Source organism: Blennius ocellaris (assembly GCF_963422515.1).
Source record: "Blennius ocellaris genome assembly, chromosome: 13".
NCBI classification, from domain to species: domain Eukaryota; kingdom Metazoa; phylum Chordata; class Actinopteri; order Blenniiformes; family Blenniidae; genus Blennius; species Blennius ocellaris.
In genome coordinates, this window is record NC_137662.1 from 15,205,496 (window position 1) to 15,223,635 (window position 18,140).

At 40.5% G+C, this 18,140-nt stretch overlaps 2 protein-coding genes across 3 annotated transcripts; both read left to right on the forward strand.

Moving 5' to 3' along the window:
- Nucleotides 1-207: 207 nt before the first annotated feature.
- On the forward strand, nucleotides 208-3,038 carry mettl18 (methyltransferase 18, RPL3 N3-histidine; the record flags this gene model as incomplete). The annotated part of the gene is made up of 2 exons (XM_080507524.1): nucleotides 208-360; nucleotides 2,085-3,038. The coding sequence occupies exons 1-2, from the start codon at nucleotides 256-258 to the stop codon at nucleotides 3,036-3,038; spliced, it is 1,059 nt and encodes a 352-aa protein (XP_080363650.1). The 5' UTR covers nucleotides 208-255.
- Nucleotides 3,039-9,007: 5,969 nt separating this feature from the next.
- sufu (suppressor of fused homolog) lies at nucleotides 9,008-17,673 on the forward strand. 2 transcript variants are annotated; one of them, XM_080507187.1, is made up of 12 exons: nucleotides 9,008-9,296; nucleotides 9,705-9,839; nucleotides 10,135-10,271; nucleotides 11,477-11,619; nucleotides 11,854-11,939; nucleotides 12,492-12,564; nucleotides 13,008-13,164; nucleotides 13,317-13,419; nucleotides 13,828-13,962; nucleotides 15,259-15,397; nucleotides 15,475-15,543; nucleotides 15,650-17,673. In XM_080507187.1, the coding sequence occupies exons 1-12, from the start codon at nucleotides 9,148-9,150 to the stop codon at nucleotides 15,737-15,739; spliced, it is 1,416 nt and encodes a 471-aa protein (XP_080363313.1). In that variant the 5' UTR covers nucleotides 9,008-9,147; the 3' UTR covers nucleotides 15,740-17,673. The 2 variants fall into 2 exon arrangements, 1 of the variants encoding a protein (XP_080363313.1); XR_013936872.1 differs by lacking the exons at nucleotides 15,475-15,543; nucleotides 15,650-17,673 and having other exon boundaries at nucleotides 13,828-14,204; nucleotides 15,259-15,375.
- Nucleotides 17,674-18,140: the final 467 nt, after the last annotated feature.

Genomic DNA, 18,140 nt, shown 5'->3' on the forward strand with positions numbered 1-18,140 from the left:
TTTCAATGCTACACGGTTGTATACCAAATCCATGATTTTTATATATATATATATATTTCTGTTAAATCACTCACATAATCGGTTTGTTTTTTTTAATCGGGATTGGTTGACGAGTGGAATTGTGGGACTTGAAGTTTTAGCACGCAGCAAGCGATGCTAAACTGAAGCTATGCTACGCCTGTGTACACGAGTCTGCCATGTGGAGTCTGTATTAATCCTGAACACCTGAAAGTCAGTCTCCCAGCCTCTGTCACCATGTCGTTTTGTTTTAACTTCGACCTGCCAGCGCAAACAACTCAGGCCGACGAAGAGGATGGAAAGGGAGAGAAGCGTGCAGAGAAAAGCAGCGCAGCGCCGCCTGTGAGTAACATTAGCCGCATTACGTGTGCTAATACTAAAGAGTTCTCAAAAGTGTTAAATCAATAGGTTTCGTTTAATTTTACGTGCAAAGTTAGCTTGTTTGGAAAATGCATGTGAGAAAAATGTGATTGCATATAAGCAAACCCATACCTTTAAAAAAAAAAAAAATCAGAATTGTGGGGGTTTTGATTGGAACTTTGTAAAACAAAATTCGTGTAGATAATCGTGTCTGATTACGATTTAAAATACTCTAGTTACTAAAGCATTACTGCATATAAACAATCACGATAAGGACAATATCTACAGTGTTAAATTAGGTTAAGTAGAAGCTTTTTATTTTTCCTAGTAGGTCACGTAGAAACATTATTTATTGATACTATTAAAGTGTTGAATATTAAAATATATCAAAATAAACTACCATTCACAGAGACGAAAACATTAACCTTCACCCTAACCCTGCAAAGAAATTCCACAAGGGGGCATGAATTAGGCCCTTGCTTGTAAATCTTTCATTTCCCAGACCAGAAGCCATAATTAATCTTAGAGATAGATATTGTAAAGCCTGAAGATGGCCACATGCGGGCCTTTGGTTATTTGTTGGGTTATTTATTTTAGTTTTCTAAATTGTAGTCATTGTGGACATATTTTTTTTTATATCTCTTGGGCCATCACCTTGAAACTTTGAGTAGTTTGTGAGAATCCCATTCCTTCCACATACACACATTGTTTAAGTGTCATATATCTTTAAGGTTTTACAATTGATTTGTGAAATAAAACTGAACCATCCTAGAGTTTAACACTACGACACTACAACTCCTTTAACACCGAGGTAAATTCACGTTTATTTCCCTCGCATACATGCAATATTTAAATATTGGATGGACCTTGTATGAGTGACAGTCACTGTTGATAAGTCTATTGAGTGTACATCCACTAGAGAGCAGAAGCGGGTCATCTTTATGTTCACGAGCTTTGACTCCATGGTGGAACTCAAAGTTTGTTCTGTCATTCAGTCTGTGTTAAAACAAATGTCTGAGGCATGCAGCAAAATTAACCCAGAGCTTTTTGTCTGAAGTGTCCTGCACCGGTGACTGTGTGAACGTGTTGAGCCGCCTGTTTGGACGTGACAATAGAAGTGACTCAATTCTGAAATGAGTCATATGACTAGTAACAGTGTTTGCTTCTATTAACCTGCAACTGAGTTTAGAGGACACAGAATCTAGATTGTCAGGTGATCTCAAACTCGAATTGTTATGAAACACGTATGTGTATACTTTTTTTGGGTTTTTTTTTATTCTGTTACTCTATGTTTAAGATATTTCTCTTTGCAGAATGATCATGGATTTAAAAACATTCACTTATCAGCAGATGTCACCATGTCACTTGAGATCGCTGCCATTTTTTTTTTTTTTTTTCAAAAGAATGATCAAAGCCTCAACTTGAAACTTCCTTCAACAGTCAGTATGACTAAGAAAGATTAGTATGACAAAGGGAGTGAAAAGAAATTTCGTGATCACTTCAGTAATTAGTAATACCTGATTTTAATCTGGAAATACATTTTGACAGTTGATTTTAAAACTCCTGCCACATTCCTCAACCTTGATGTTATCCACCGTCTTCCCCCCCTCAGTTGAACACCCTCAGTGAGTTGTTACCTGAATCTGAAGCGAATATAGTGATTTTAGTCTTTAACCTTACATGCTGTTGTTTTTTTTTTCTTTCAGACTAAAGATGAAACAAAACCATTAGAGCATGTAAAAGAGGCCAGAGAGCACTTTCCTCCTTCAGACCCAAATTTTGATCTCATGGATGCGGTTTCTGAGACGGTAACCATTGGAACTCTCCCACCTCTGCATTACCTCAACGAGACCGTTTTTGAGAAGACGGCCTCGGAGAGAGAGGATAGCGAAAGTATTCTCAGTCGCACGGTGGAGCAGAGGTCTGATCTCATCTCCGGCGTGTACGAGGGAGGGCTCAAAGTGTGGGAGTGCACCTACGACCTGCTGGAGGCGATTGAGAAACACGGAGAGACCTTCGGAGGAAAGGCAGTTCTGGATTTGGGCTGTGGCGCTGGTCTTTTGGGAATACTGGCTCTGAAGAGAGGAGCCAGGCAGGTCCACTTCCAAGATTATAACAGTACAGTCATTGAACAGCTCACAATGCCAAACGTAATGCTAAACTGCCAAGAGGATGATGCAGACAGTGAAGATGATAAGGAAGAGAAAAAGCAGGAAGAAGATGGCTTTAAAAAGCAAGCTCAAGGGAAAGTGGAGGTAGAGGACGGAAACCCACCCATTAAGAAAAGAGCCACAGACTTGTCGCAGCATCTGTTACTAACCAGGTGTCAATTCTTCTCTGGTGATTGGAGCACTTTTCTTGATTTGGTTCAAAAGACAGACCCCTCGCCCAAATACAACATAATCTTAACATCAGAAACGATCTACAACACCGTTTACTACCCCGTGCTCCATGACGCCCTCCACAACCTGCTTGCGCCAGATGGACTGATCTACCTGGCCACGAAGTCTCACTACTTCGGCGTCGGGGGTGGACTGCATCTGTTTGAGACGTTTGTGGCGGACAGGGGGGTTTTCGCTCTGAGTCACCTGTGGGATGGAGAAGAAGGACTTCAGAGACATGTTGTCATACTAAGAATTAAAAAGCCAAAAGAAACCTGAATAAGGGCTTTGTCGTCTGTTCAAACTGACTTAATTCAATGATGTTTTAAATAGTCTTTTAGTGTTTTGTGAGAGGATGGCTGGTCAAAGCAATAAATGTGTTAAAATTCAAATAAAAATAAAAAAAGCCTGTCACATCTTCTGTTTGCACTCTGGTTAAACTATACCTGCTTTTATCTCCTATATAGAAATTTGAATATGTCTGCCAGTAACTGAAGTGCAGTTGAAAGAGGCTGTTACAGGTCTTTAGATGCATGTGGAGGAAAGAAAGGAAATGGGCTCAGTGACCTTTGCGAGTGATTTCCCCAGTGTTCAAACAGCAGCATGAAAGCCAGGCTTGTTTCTGAAGTCCAGCGCAAAATGTCAATTGCAACTTATCCCACCAGCCTAAGGATGTAGTTTGAAAGTGGATTCTAGAGTCACTGCACATCAATAGTGGGACTCTGTAGGGTCCCTCCACCTATACTGCTGGTTTCATCACCGTTAAATGCGCCACGCGATCCAAGTGTGATCCATTGCACAACAATAACTCATGACAGTAGAGTATGCATATCCAGGAAGTACGGAAAATTTGAATGAATGTTCATCAAGCTCAGGCATGTTTCTTGTATTTGACCAGGCGTGTGAGGGTGTATGAGGAAATTGGGTTTTCTGAGGCCTCGAAACAATGAAACTGTTCAAATGAGCAGTTAATGCTGTGCTTAAAATATCACAGCACATCGGACTGGTTTATTTATGGAGGATTCACATCCAACATGCTGCTGCTCTAGTTGTGTCCTGCGAGCCCGATTAGTCAGGCTGCTTTGTTTTCACGTGACACAAGTCATTAGATCTTAGTTAGTCATTTTTATGCTTTAATTGACTTAATGTGATGACAAATCCTGAAAGATTTTATTTTTAGAAACAAGTAAAGAAATTATTGCACATTTTACTCTTACAATTTTAACTAATAACAGGTTAAAATGTTTCCGACAAAGAGTATTTTGTTTTTAGTCATTTTATGAGTTTTGCGGTATTGTTTCAACCTGCTGGTCCACTTGTTTTAACAAGTTGAACATGAATGTCAACTCAGTCATGTTCAACTGTGACCTTCGAGGGGGGGAGGGAATGTATTGGTGCGACTGCGTTTTCTCTGTAACACTGCCTATTAGGCTTCTTCTAAATGAGTCAAGCTGAATAAATATTCATACAAGGCGATCATATCTTATATGTTCCCATGACATAAGATATGTTACTGATTTGGCTTGGATAAAAAAACAAAGACACCACCAGCACAAAAATGTCTGCTATTTCAAACCCGCGACGCGTGGACAGAATTTCCAGTGGGCGATTTGGTGTGTATATTGTAGTGTTGAGCCGTATTTCAATCAACTCATGAAACTACACCGAGCATGGTTTCTGTTTGCCTCAGCCTGGCAGGCGCACATCCAGTATGTCTGCTTCGTCATCGCCTCTCGTGTCGACAGCTGTTCATGGCCTTTGGGGGAATTCCTGGTTCCTCGAGTCGACGCAGCCTTTCCCCTGCTTGCTTTATGGGAACAGGGGGCAGGGCAAGTCAAATGGTTTTCCTCAGAAACTATTATGTGTTGATTCACTGAGGGGGCGTGCTTTTCACTCCCACTGCTTCCTTCTTACTGGGAAGTGACTGTCGGGCTTACCGTACAGAGGGAGTGTATGAAAAAAAAAACAGAGGAGGGAGGCTGATGGGTGATGTGAAAGGTGGTGGTATTTAAGGTTCTTTGCTCTGAATGTCAGACAGTACGCTGCATCCTTCCTTGGGACTTGGAGGACATGGGAGAGTGAGCCGAACATGCAGGTGAACTGGGGAGGGATTTACATTCACAGAGTGGAAAAACTTGCTTGCTGATTCAAAGCTGAATCATCCTTCTGTTAGATTGGATTTTTTTTTTTCCCCTCAAAAGCTGAATCAAAGACGTGGTCCTGTAAAGCCTTTATGAGGATTTTTTTTTTCTTCCTGATTTAGCCAGCTTTTTGATAGAAATCGGTTCAGTTGACTCATAAAAGTAAGTATGCTGGTAAGTATTATGGTATTTTATCACCGGAAACGAAGAAACTCGTTAAACTGGTCATGTATCTCTTCAGAAATATACATTCATGGCATATTTAAGTAGATAAAAAAGTTTTTGTTTTTTTTTCTTTTTCAAAGAGTAACTTCCACATTTTCAGAGCTTTAGCAGATGAAGGCTGTTAAATATGACAGTGTGTTATCTAGTGTGACCTGTCAGTGAAGGCTGTTTCTAAATGTGTGTAGGATTCAGGACTCATGCTCTGATAGGGTTCTTCTTGTCTTGTAACAGGCTGTTAAACCGGTTGTTTCCTACTCTAACTGCCGGAAAGATATGAGTTTCCTGAACATGTTCAGGTGTGGCCTTCCTCACAAAGTTTATCACACTGTGTTGTACCTAATAAGAATCCACACACGTAATGAATAAACCACTGCTGATGTTATATCTGAGGAATTCTCTCATTGTACTGTCACTGTCAATATTGATTCAAGACCTTGAGAAAGGGATTTTTCAAATAAAAGAGCCTCTGCGATTCAACATTGGCCAGTTAATATCAAACTTACCGTGTAGAGTTCAAAGATATATCGACCGACAGTGTGTCACTCATCGCTCGGTCCCAAAGTTCTTTCCCTGGGAGTGTACGGCTATAACTGATGAGTCATTTCATGCCTTGATTCTGTGCTTGCATCAGCCCAGTGTGCTGGCTTTCATTTCAGTGGTTGTGAAGCATTTCCAGGAATACTTCAGTTGAAAAAAAGAAAAAAAAAATGGCTGGATTCCTCAGATGACCCTGAAACTCTCCATCGTGTCTGTCTAAACAAAGAATGGCATCCAATTAAACATAAATGTACTTTGGAGGTTTTTACATTGCTATTCTTGACCCATTAAAAACACCTCTTAGTTTTATTTTTACCATGTAATGGTTAAATGAATTAATGTACAATTGTGTGATGCGAAAGCCCACAGTGATAGTGATCGTTGTTTAGAATAAAGTTTAGCTGCGTTTATGACGGCCTCTTGCTCAATCTTAGAGAAGAAGTCTCGCTGACGCTGTCGTCACATCATCACCCTGCTCTTTCTTAAGAAACAGGGACGCATGACTTAATGACCTCAACATGACGCTCGTTTCTCAGCATGTGACACTGGTTATCTTAGACTTACTTATATTCAGCTTGTGACTGTCGACTCCTTCACTTTATTTATCTTTTTATCTTTATATGAATGGTTCCAGATGGTTTTAGTTGTTTTCTAAAAGGTACTGATTCTATGTGATCTGTAAATACCCCAAAAGAAGTATAGGTTGGGTTCAACTATTCAGCTATTAAAGGATCAAGATCCTCCTGAGGACGTTTTTGTGCTCTGCTATGAGAACTGAATTCCATAGATGGTGACATCTTCAGGTGTCATCTATGGGCTCAGTTCTTTTGGCATGGCATGCAACCAAACTGCAAAAAGCCTGACATCAGAGACCATTGCAATGCATGGAGATATGTGTCAGACATCCATTCACTCATAGATTTAATGTGCATTTCTTTTGCTTGTATGTTATTGATTTGTATAAACCAACTATGAATGAATGTATAATTGCCTATGCTACACAGTATGATACATTTGTCATTCATGTTGTTCTTAAAACTTTTTATATATTGTCAATAAAGTTACCTAAAATCAATGTTTGTTGTGTTTATTTACATACAATTTTCATGTTCTAAAATCGTATGGTAGATTTTTTTTTTTTTTTTAAGAATCACAAGGCATCCTTTTTCAAGATTTTATCCAATCTTTAATCCCACAAAATACGCAGCCATTGTGATGACACTGGACATGAGGGAAACATTATATTTAGATATGATATTTGCTTTGATATTCAATTACAGTATCATGCGATTATCACAAAATCCACTGCTGCTGATGTCAAGGAAGCCTTTTTGACTTTAATTTTATCTTCTTTATTAAATGAAATAACAAGCCATGAAAAGATTGTGATCAGGAATATTGATTTGGCCTTATGACCATGAGTGGAAAAAGAAGAGGAACAAGACACCAAAACAATTCCTTATAAGTATAAGATTCAGCATACAGCAGTAGAACATCAGCAAATCTTGAAAGAGACACTTTTTGCAGAATTTGTAGCAATTCTGTCACAGGAACCTGAAAATGCAGTGTAAGAAAAGGTGAAAACAGTCATTCCAGTTTCATTATTACAAGCAGTTCCAACGACAACCCGTTCTGACGCCACAGACATCCATTTTAATAGCTGATTCAAAGCACAGCCATGTCATGAGATGTCTGCTGATGAAAATGTATTGTCAGTCGTTCCCTCTACTTATCCTCCCTCTGCTCGCTCGCATAAAACATGACCTCTCCTGTTAACTGAGGTGCTCATTTACTCTCAACTTGTGTTGTTTACCATGGGGAGCGTGTATGGTGGCGCTCTCACACAACAGCTCCCAGATGTATCTTAAAGTTGTTGTGGTAGGACCAAAGATCATTCATCATCTCCCAACAAAGAAAGCCTCCATTCGGGGAGGGTGAAGTCCTCAGGCTTTCTACTCTTCTGGCACTGGTGCCTTCATGGTCTGAGTGGAAGTCACAGAAAGGCTGCTTAATTGCACGCCTCTCACACCAGAGGAAACAGTTTACAGTGGTGGCTCTATTCTTTACGATAGTAGGCAAGTCCTGTCTATATCATGTAAAGTAGTTGTTAGTTGAAGTGATCTGTGGCTCTGCACTATATGCCCATGGTGAAGGACAGTGTAACCGCTCCTAATTCAGTATGAGAAAATCCACATGTTGTTGATGCCATACAATCTATGGTCATAATAAAGTTATTCTGAAGCACTTCTTCATCATAATGCATTATGAGGTTTGCATGAAGTATAATCAAAGAGATTCTTAAGGTTAAATGTCCTGAAAGAAAAAATGAAGAAAAAATTGTTTAACTCTGTCAGGGTTGTTCACTCATGTTAAACATTTTATGATTAATATATATTTTCTTTTAGATATGGTAATGCATATAGGTAAAAAAAAAAAAGAAAAAAAAAAGCACTCTTTACTCACTCAAATTGAAAAGATAAAAATTGGCCTGTCTTTATGTCTAAAATACTATACAAGCAAAAAACAAGTAGGACAAACACAGATTATGTTTAATAAATATTCTCGTAGTAGATATCATCACAACAAAGGCATAGAAAACTTTAACTTTCAGTTTAAATTAATTGAACATATTTCTGTATTCAGTGTAAAACTTGTATGAGCTCATACCACACGAAAAACTGTTATCTAATACGGTGACTGAAGCTCTAATACATATTGAATGTGTAAACTAATATAGCTCAGTCACTTGCACTCAAAGTTAAAATTGTGGACAGTTTTTGGATGAAGCATGTGTCGAAACACTTTGTGCATTCCATTATAATAACAAAAATTTTATCTTTTACATTTATTGGTATATACAATTATACATTGTGTTACTAAATGCAACTTAACATTTTACTGATGGCTGCACTTCAATGCAATTATTAAATGTCAGATATAGACCTCAGATGCCAAAGCTCACGGGTTTGTTAGAAGGTACATTTTCCAGAGAGTACCGTCTCATGTCTCTTTTTGAAGTTATAACAGTGTTTGTATTTTAGAGTTTCCCCTTTTCTGAGTCCTTCTACAACACTTTGAAGACAGAACAGGGACATCCTCTGGGCCATGAAATGCTCTCCAGCACCAAACCCTCCAGCGCATCCGCCTTTTGTTTGATTGACAGCGTATTCGCCAATCAGAAGAGTGAACACATCTTCTAAACTCCAATGAGACATTTCCATTGGCTGTTCCAACCCGTCTGTCAGTGACGTGTCTCCCCCATCCAGCCAATCGTGAGAGTCTTTGTTGTGTGTGGAAGATGAGCAACAGGCTCCCGCTGAGTGAGGCGCAGCGGTCCGAGTCAACATCTTACACTTTCACTCCGCTATTTACGTGGAGCTTTTATGATTAACTTTATTGTTCTCGTTGCTCCGTGGGTGGACAGTAAGCGATAGTTCTTGAAACGTTGTTTTCGTGGATTTGCCGAGTTCGTTCGAGGCAGTGGCATGGATGAAGCACGGCCTACCAGTGGTGCTGCAGCCCACGGGCTGGTGCCGCTGTTTCCCCCCGGACTGCAGGCTATCTATGGGGAATGTCGACGACTTTACCCCGAGCAAGCCAACCCGCTGCAAGTTACAGCCATAGTAAAATACTGGTGCGTAATTACTGTCGTCCCAACTCGCTTTACTTACCTATTGAGCCAGACTTTATAAGCTCACGAAGCAATGGCTGGGTGGTTAGCCAGTAGCTAACTTAGCTTCAAAGCTAACAAACTTCTGCTTGTAATAGTTACTCTCGGTTAGTAACTTCTGCTGTCCTTGGCTAGTGACTGCATTGTATCTCCTTTTGGTAATTCTTTAACGAATGAAAATATAGATTAGTATTTATAACACGTTATTGTTATGTATGTTGATGGTACGTTTGCATGACAATAGCGTTTGAACAAGGCTAAGATCATAAGTAATTCTAGCTTACTATCTGTATAACAGTATTGAAGAGTAAATGTAGTCCGCTGACAACAAAACTGTTTGGTTGATTGATTTTCATGTTGTGCTTCTCTTAGGCTCGGGGGACCAGACCCACTAGACTACATCAGTATGTACAGGAATATGGGCTGTACAGCCCAAGATGTCCAAGAGCACTGGCACTATGTCAGCTTTGGGCTGAGCGACTTGTATGGGGATAATCGTGTTCACGAGTAAGTAATTTGACCTCAGATAGACAGGGGATATGGTGTAATTGCAAGATATGTTCAATGGGACAGCCACAGTTTATTGGTTTCTTCTCTTGAAAAGAAAAATATTAGCTTTACTGCCCTCATGCATATAAAGACATAGTAAATGTATAACGTTGCTCATTAAATAAATGTTTACTCATTCAGTTACTCACTTTGTGTGTGTGTGTGTGTGTGTGTGTGTGTGTGTGTGTGTGTGTGTGTGTGTGTGTGTGTGTGTGTGTGTGTGTGTGTGTGTGTGTGTGTGTGTGTGTGTCAGGTTTACAGGAGCAGATGGACCAAGTGGGTTTGGTTTTGAACTCACCTTCAGACTCAAACGAGAGGTTGGAGAAACAGCACCTCCCACATGGCCTGCTGAACTAATGCAAGGCTTGGCTCGCTATGTTTTCCAATCAGGTAGGGGTGAAACGCCTTCTGATCATAGATTTGAGCTTGAGCAGTACACATTTATGGATATGATAGAGTAAAGGGAAGTTTTAACAACTTTGTTACGAGTTCTTCTGCTGTAAAGATCATGAAGATTTTAGGAACAATAATGCATTACAAGTTTGTTGTTGGTTTTCAGAAGTAGTACATACTTCACTTAGTTGTAGTGCGTTTGAGTGACATGTAGACACTTTGACATCATGATAGAGAAAGTTGTGAGCAATTGTGAAGTGAAAAGAGTACAACAGTGTCATCATGTCTTAACAGGTTAGTCAAGAGAAGACAGTGAATGTCAATGAGTTTAACAGTTCCATTCTTCATGCCTCACCTGAAAAATGTGTGACCCAGAGCACTCATTTGTTTTATTCATGTGCTTTGAGAGAACAACCCTGTTGTAGTTGCAGTTAGTTGAAATCAATTGAGGGTTTGAGATAACGTCCAATTCCTGTGAATATACAGACGACTCACTTCCACGGTTACTGTAACACACGTATGTTTTTTCTTGGAGCTTCGTGTATTGGCAGTCTTTTATTCTTTTCCTCATGTTTTGCTATTTTGAGGAGATTGTTTAAATACATGGCGGACAAGAGCATTCTTGTTGTTTGAATTTACAGTACGTAAAGTGTTTTAAAGTTTAAATTGTAAGTTACAAAAGTAGATGTGGCTGTCAGGACGTGCAAGAGTAGAAGGCTGTTCACTCCAGGCTCCCTTCTTTCTCACCGCCCAGCCCCACTCTGTTTTCCAGCTGGGGTCAATTTGTGTGTGGGTGGGCTCGGCCCCTAAAGCTAAATGAATGCTGATTCCTGGCCATCTTCTCTCTCTCTCACTTTCCTCCTGCAGCATATCTGGACTGGTTGCACATTACCTCCCAAGCAGACAGGTTTACTCAGATGGAAAATGTTTTATGCTTTTCTTTCCACATGTGTGTCTTAGTCTCTCTGCTCTCTCTTTCTCTTGTTCTGGTGCTGATCTGTGCCCCCTCTTCCTGTTGTAGTTTCCCCTTGTAATTTTACTCCTGGGTGTTTGAACAGCCGGAGAATTAATTGTAGGAAATTAGAACAGTTTGGTGGCCCAAATTCAATCAATGGGCACAAGTGACAGGGCGTGTACATGGCCTCAGTCCGTATGTTTTGTCAGACTTACGGAAGACTTGCCTTTTGTTCTCTATTCTACAGAAAACACATTTTGTAGCGGTGATCATGTGTCGTGGCACAGTCCTCTAGACAACAGCGAATCTCGAATTCAGCACATGCTGCTCACAGAAGACCCACAGATGCATCCTATTCAAACTCCATTTGGCTGTGTGAGCTTTCTCCAGGTGAGGCCCAGACGTTTGCACTCCACACAGAATCCGGTGCTCAGGACTTGATTAAGGCTTCAAACGCATCGTATCGTCACATGAGACAAAATGTCATCAAGTCAGCCGGACTATTCATAATATTTTAGTAATTAAAAAAAACGGGTCATCTTTAATTGATTTTGTCTGTATAACAATTAATTAAACATAGGAGTGATGTCGCCACCTTTTCACACTTTGCTGTGTTTCCAATAGATTGTGGGTGTGTGTACAGAGGAGCTGCAAGCGGCCCAACAGTGGAACGGCCAAGGCATCCTGGAGCTGATGCGAGGAGTCAGAGTGTGCGTATCACTGTGTAGCAGTGTGGGTCGATTTGTAGAGAGATTCAAAAGTGTTCATTTGAAAATACAGTTTTGTCTTTGACTTGACTCTCCAAATGTAATATGTTCATTTGAAGATGAAATTTTCAAAGGAACCTTGGTTTGTGAAAAGGTCATGCATTTTTCCCCCGATCAATGCATTTGTCAATGAACATGACAGAAAGTCAACTTTTTCCCCACTCTAATCGTGCATTTTATTTCTCCCTACAAACAGCTTGTATAGTATAGAAGTTTGTTCAAATCTGGTATAACTGACTTTATTAACAAAATGCTTCTTAGCAAACCCAAAGTCACTTAGTCATCTGTTGAGGCTCGATATTCACAGCTGGCCCCAATTGTTGAATAAACTGGGAACGCGATCACACTGGTGCCACTTTGGTGTGGCATATATGCAGAATACATTCTGAAAAGCAGGTGAACTGTGTCGTTACTAATTCACTTATTAACTGTCTTTAACTTGATGTTAATGTTGACTGACCTGGACTAATGTGGACGTGTGTGTTCTGTGTACAGAGCCGGTGGGCCTTGGTTAATCACAGACATGAGGAGAGGAGAGACTATCTTTGATATTGATCCACACCTACAAGTAAGGCTTTATGAAATCCTGCACACTCAACACAAGCTACAATATTTCATTGGTAAAGGTTAAGATAAGAAGGAGTCTGTGTGTGCCTGATGTGTAGAGCTTATGTAAAACAGCTGTGACAAATATTATTTGGTGCTTTGTTTTCATGTGTGTTGTGGAAAAAAAGATGCTGTACTTTAACAAATTGTATCGAAAAAAGTCTTCTGTTGTCACGTGAGTTATTTGGACATGAATAACTGGAATGACAAATTAGTTGTTTTCCGATTGTGACACAGAAAGAAACAGACTTTCTAATCGCTGTATAAACAGATTCGTATGTTGCAAACTGGAGCTGAGTAGTAATATTGTTTTTATGTTGCAATTGTTTGGTTTTTCTTCTTCCTGACACGTTTTCTTTATGTGAGCTAGTGTTGATGGTTGCGTTTATATGTTGCTCATCTAAGCAGGAGAGAGTGGACCAGGGCATTGAGACAGAGGGCTCCAACCTGAGTGGGGTCAGTGCCAAGTGTGTGTGGGACGATCTGAGTCGACCGCCAGAGGATGAGGAGGACAGCCGATCCATCTGCATTGGATCGCAGCCACGCAGGCTCTCGGACAAAGGTATGGCGACTCCCGACGGAGTGAGCAGTGGAGATCCTCGGGACCGAAAAACGTGCTTCAACAATCTACACCGAGTTTCTCCGCTTGCACGCTGTCAGCAGTGCATAATGGAGTAATTCCCTGCTTGTGTGTGTGTGGCTATGTGCGGACAGACACAGAACAGATCAGGGAGACCCTGAGAAAAGGACTGGAGTTTAACAGCAAGCCAGCACTGCCGCCTATCAGCAGCCAGAGACAGGGCCACGAAAGACCTCAGTGAGTGTTCCTTCTCCACAGTGACACACACACACACACACACACACATGCACACAGTAACAAGGGTGCAGCTCAGCACAAGGGCTGCAGCAGGATATCTCTCTCCACCGCAAGCAGTGACTCACAGCCTCTGACATCTGAACCATTGTTCCTCAGCGACACATTGTGCTGCTCTGTCATTATTCTCTTGCTATATTACTCTGGAAGTTGTAGCTTTTTGTACAAAGTCACATAAACTTTTATGAGAGGGGCTTTTGAAACCTTTTGAAACAACGCCGTTTACAGCCAGACTCAAAATGGCCGACATTCCCTTCTTGTAGTCTGTCACACAGTCATCAGCTCCTCCGCAGTTCAGTTGGACTCGCTCACTGCTGTTTTCCCCCCCCTCTTCTCTTTTCGCTCTCTCAGGAGTCGGAAGGACAGTTTGGAGAGTGACAGTTCGGCAGCCATTGTTCCTCATGAGTTGGTCCGGACACGACAGTTGGAGAGCGTCCATCTGAAATTCAACCAAGAGTCAGGCACCCTCTTGCCCCTCTGCCTGCGGTACTGCGCCATTCTCTCCGTCTTTCCCCTTTGGGGCGTTTGAGAAACCGACAGAGAAAAGTAGTCCAAACAGTCATGCTGCATGGGTGTGGCGGAGTGCCTTAAGAAAGCACAAATGATGCCAGTTTCTCAGACATGAATACTGACTGGTCCTCCTTCTGTGGGCCACATGGAGCTACTTCTGACGACGGCAGGAAATTAGCAAGCTTGACGTTACCCAAGCAAGGTGAAACCAGCTTGAGGTAAATAACGTCATCTCATTGAAACAGTAGTCAAGCATCCCTGTGATGTAGTGACTAACGTTCTCACCTTGCACCCAGAATAACTCCAGTTGGAATCTGGGCTTGGGGGGGGGGGGGTTGCAGAGTTTGCATGCTGAGATTGTTCTCCAAGTACTCTGTCTTCATTCCATGGTACAAGAATACCCGCTGGCGAGCAACCTGTTACCAGCAGTGGTCACCACGGTTACTACTGTATTTCCTGAAAGTACTGGTTCAGCGAGTTACTTTTTGTTTTTACGTGTCCACATTTCTCAATATTGATCGTGATGGCAGAACAGAAAGCTAAGGTACAATTACTGAACGTTTTCCCGCTTTGTCCATCCAGCATGGAGTTGAGAAATTGCAGGCTCAAGGTTTGGAAGGAAACAATTCAAAGTTGATGAATGAAAGTGGATGGTTGGATGCAGTTAATGTAATGCTGCAGATACCTCAGTAGTGTGCATTGACTGAAATGTGTCATCAGTGTAATAGATAAAAGTATGCAAACAAAAAAAACATCCGTCTACATTATACACAATTTGTTTATTATTTTGCCAGCAACATGATAACCTACACGTACATATGAAAACAACAATAACCAGCTTGGCGGTCGTAGAAGACCTGGGTTCGGATCCAAGTTACGGTGGAAATGGCATCCAGAATAAAAAAACAAACTTGGCACAAACTATGATCCAAGCAATTAATATTCTGTAGCAACTCGCTGCCATGGCAGAAACATTAAATAAAAACATGACCAGGAAAAAAGAAGTGCAGAGAAATTTTTGACGGACAGTGAGAGCACATCAACTTGATGGTGCAAGTTATGTGATCCCAGCATCAGTGTTTATCTCTTCTCAAAATACTGGACCTCTGATATCTCTGTAAGAGATCAAACGCCTCAAGCACAGCATGGCACATGTAGTATATTTTTGCTTGTAACCGATTCCTTCTTAGTCATGTTTAAATCATTAGATTTTGACTCATTCACATAACTTTGAAGGTCCAATACTTTTGTTTTGTATGTAACCTATTAAAGGGGCCGCTTGCTTCATGGAAGACACTTTACCTACAAAAGTATCCACGGTGACACGGCGATTACATTTGTGTCTACTGGAGTCGAAGGAGCCTTTGCTACTGAAGAGCACCCCTATGCAGCCCATGGACCCTGGCTTCAGGTACGCACGCACACAAGTTTCTGTTTTGCACTTTCATATTTAATGCATTCATTCCACCTTCTCCTTTCCCTTTATAGATATTGTTGACTGAAGAGTTTGTGGAGCAGATGCTTGGGGATATACAGGAACTAAACACTCGTGAGGAGGCAAGAGAAATCCCCCCCCCCCCACCCTGTGCTTTAACTTTCATTTTCAGTTCACTGAAAACCACCTTCCTTTTTACTTTCTGGGTCCTTTCTCTTTTTGTTTTAGACAAAGTTACCAAAGGAGTACAGCTGGCCAGACAAGAAGCTGAAGATCTCCGTGCTACCAGATGCCGTGTTTGATAATCCACTGCAATGAGGAACAACATTGACCCTTAAGACAATGCCAGCAAAACCACCTGCAGACACACCAACAGGAGACCTCCGAGGACAGGCCGTGACGCTGAGCTGTCGGGGTGGACACATGGTCGTACAGTGGCTGGGCAGAGACTTGTTACTCTCGCGATGTTGGTCTGAGTGGTAATCTTAACTGTTGTTAACTGTCACAGTGTTCTACATCTAGCCCCCACTGTTTGCAACACTTCACTGATGCTTTTCGGAATACCACATCAAGTCTCCAAGCAGTCCGCGCAGACGGTTGGCTTATTCGAGAGATCCAGCGGGGGGGCCAACACAATGCCTTCGGTCCTCCAGTCAATCCCAACTTATACACGAGCGACGCAGTTGAGCATTCATCCTGTGATTCCCGGATTTAGTATCTAAAGCAATAGCTGGGTTGCCCTTCTCAAACGCGTTTCTATTTATTCCAGTTGCCTTCGAAAGGGAAGAAAGATCACACCTTGATCCTTTGTTAAATGTGCTAATGTGTATAGTATTTACAAATGCTGGACATTTTTCTCTCATGTGTTCACGGTCATGCCAAAGCTGAAACATTGAGTCCGATGATATTCACTGCCACAGTTGCTGCAGGTACCAACACCTCCACACCCTTGTGCACAGACCAGAACTCCTGTATTGACTCTATTTTTTTTTTATATATATTTTTTAAAATAGGTATCTGAATCCCCTTTCAAATGCTGTCTCCAGTGGCCACATAAATGTTTCCTTTTATCAGTGGGACCTGTTTGAAATTAGGTCAGAGTGTAAGTCCTCAGTGCCTTGATTTTGAAAGGATTATATATGTTGTGTTTATTCCCCTAATACTGCCTTTAGCTCCTGGGTTGGTACAGGATATCACTTTTAATAGAGGTTGCTGCCTTCCATGTTCCCTTTTTGCAGAATCTGTCTTTTCATCATTCCCTGTTAATGCCAAATAGACGAGTTGTTTTTTGTTTTGTTTTTTTTACTACAGTGTTATTATGAAAGTGTACTCTTATACCACATGTGATGACATGTTATTTGTGTTTGTCCTTTTTACTCAGAATGACAAATGTAAGATTTAGACTTCATTGGTATGGATTATATTTTTTATTTTATTGACTGAACTGGCTGATTGTAATTCCAAGTGCATTAAAGAGTGTAGGTATTTACACAATTAAAGCTGGATCACTAATGCAGAAAACAGTGGAACTTAATTTGTCTAACTGTTCTTTTTTTTTTTTAAATGGCAGAAAATGGAGACTGTTGAGGTTTGATAGCTGTTCGGGAAGCTAAAACTACAATACAAGTACATATATATGATCCAGATATATCTCACCTCTATAGTCTCTTGTTTAGTGCATGTCATTGGACTTACATATTGGAATTGCGCTGCTCAAGCGATCAGGTCAAAATTCTAATAGAGTAGAGGGGTCTCTGTTAAAGTGCTTTAAATGAGTGATTTGAGTATTAACTTGTTATAAAAGTTCTGTGATTCTACCATCTTTATACTTGGTTTATGCTGCAGTTAAAGTTAATGCAATATGTTGGAATTAGAATGTGTTTATCATTACCATGGAACAGTTAGTCTCCATGGAAACGTTTCATGTCACAAGAAAGAATCAACAACATTGAGAAGGAAAGAAAAGACATCAAATCAAAATATATCTGCATCCAGGATGAAAGAAACAGTTTACTTGTACTAAGTTGCTACAGAATCTACGGTTTGAATTTATATCAAACCCTTTGATTTGAATTTTGCAGGCTCCTTAATAATTTAACAGAAAATTCTGCTTCATAACATTTGTTGAGAATACAATTAGAGAACTTTTTGCTTTTAACCAGCAATGGAAGACCGTTTCCACACTGAAAGCGACAAACCTTAATATGTGAACTTATCTGTGCACTGTGCTTAGGTTATTGATCTTGTGAGCAGCCATGAGATACATTTGAGTATGAATAATGTATATGGAGCAATATTGAAAACGAATAAAGATAAAGAGGAGACATTTGCTAAATTGGTGTTGTTTGACATAAAATATGACTCCTACTTCCATCTGGTTTATTAGTGACAATACAGTACCATACAATACATGTGCATATCTAAAATAAATCTATCATCTAAAATGTCAATGGGAGCTGCTGCAAGGCAATGGTTGAACGCTGGGTACATGGGACAAAAACACAAAAAGACAGACCAGCAGCCAATTAAAATCCCATTTGGAATGATGGTATGAAACTAGAAAACATGAACAGTAACAATATTAATCATTTATTTTTGATGCAATCTCAAAGTGTTACAAAAGAAAACACGAAAATGTTTAAATTTAAAAGGTAAGTTTAAAAAAATAAACTGTTGAAATTTAAAAGGTTGTCAGGTCATTGGCAGACGAAAGGAATGC

What these genes read in the sequence shown, in the direction of transcription:
- sufu (XM_080507187.1), top strand. Translation starts at nt 9,148, where the DNA reads ATGGATGAAGCACGGCCTACCAGTGGTGCTGCAGCCCACGGGCTGGTG. An exon ending in TCGCTATGTTTTCCAATCAG is followed by an intron (nt 10,272 to 11,476) that starts GTAGGGGTGAAA and finishes TCTATTCTACAG; the next exon opens with AAAACACATTTTGTAGCGGT. An exon ending in CAGGGCCACGAAAGACCTCA is followed by an intron (nt 13,420 to 13,827) that starts GTGAGTGTTCCT and finishes TCGCTCTCTCAG; the next exon opens with GAGTCGGAAGGACAGTTTGG.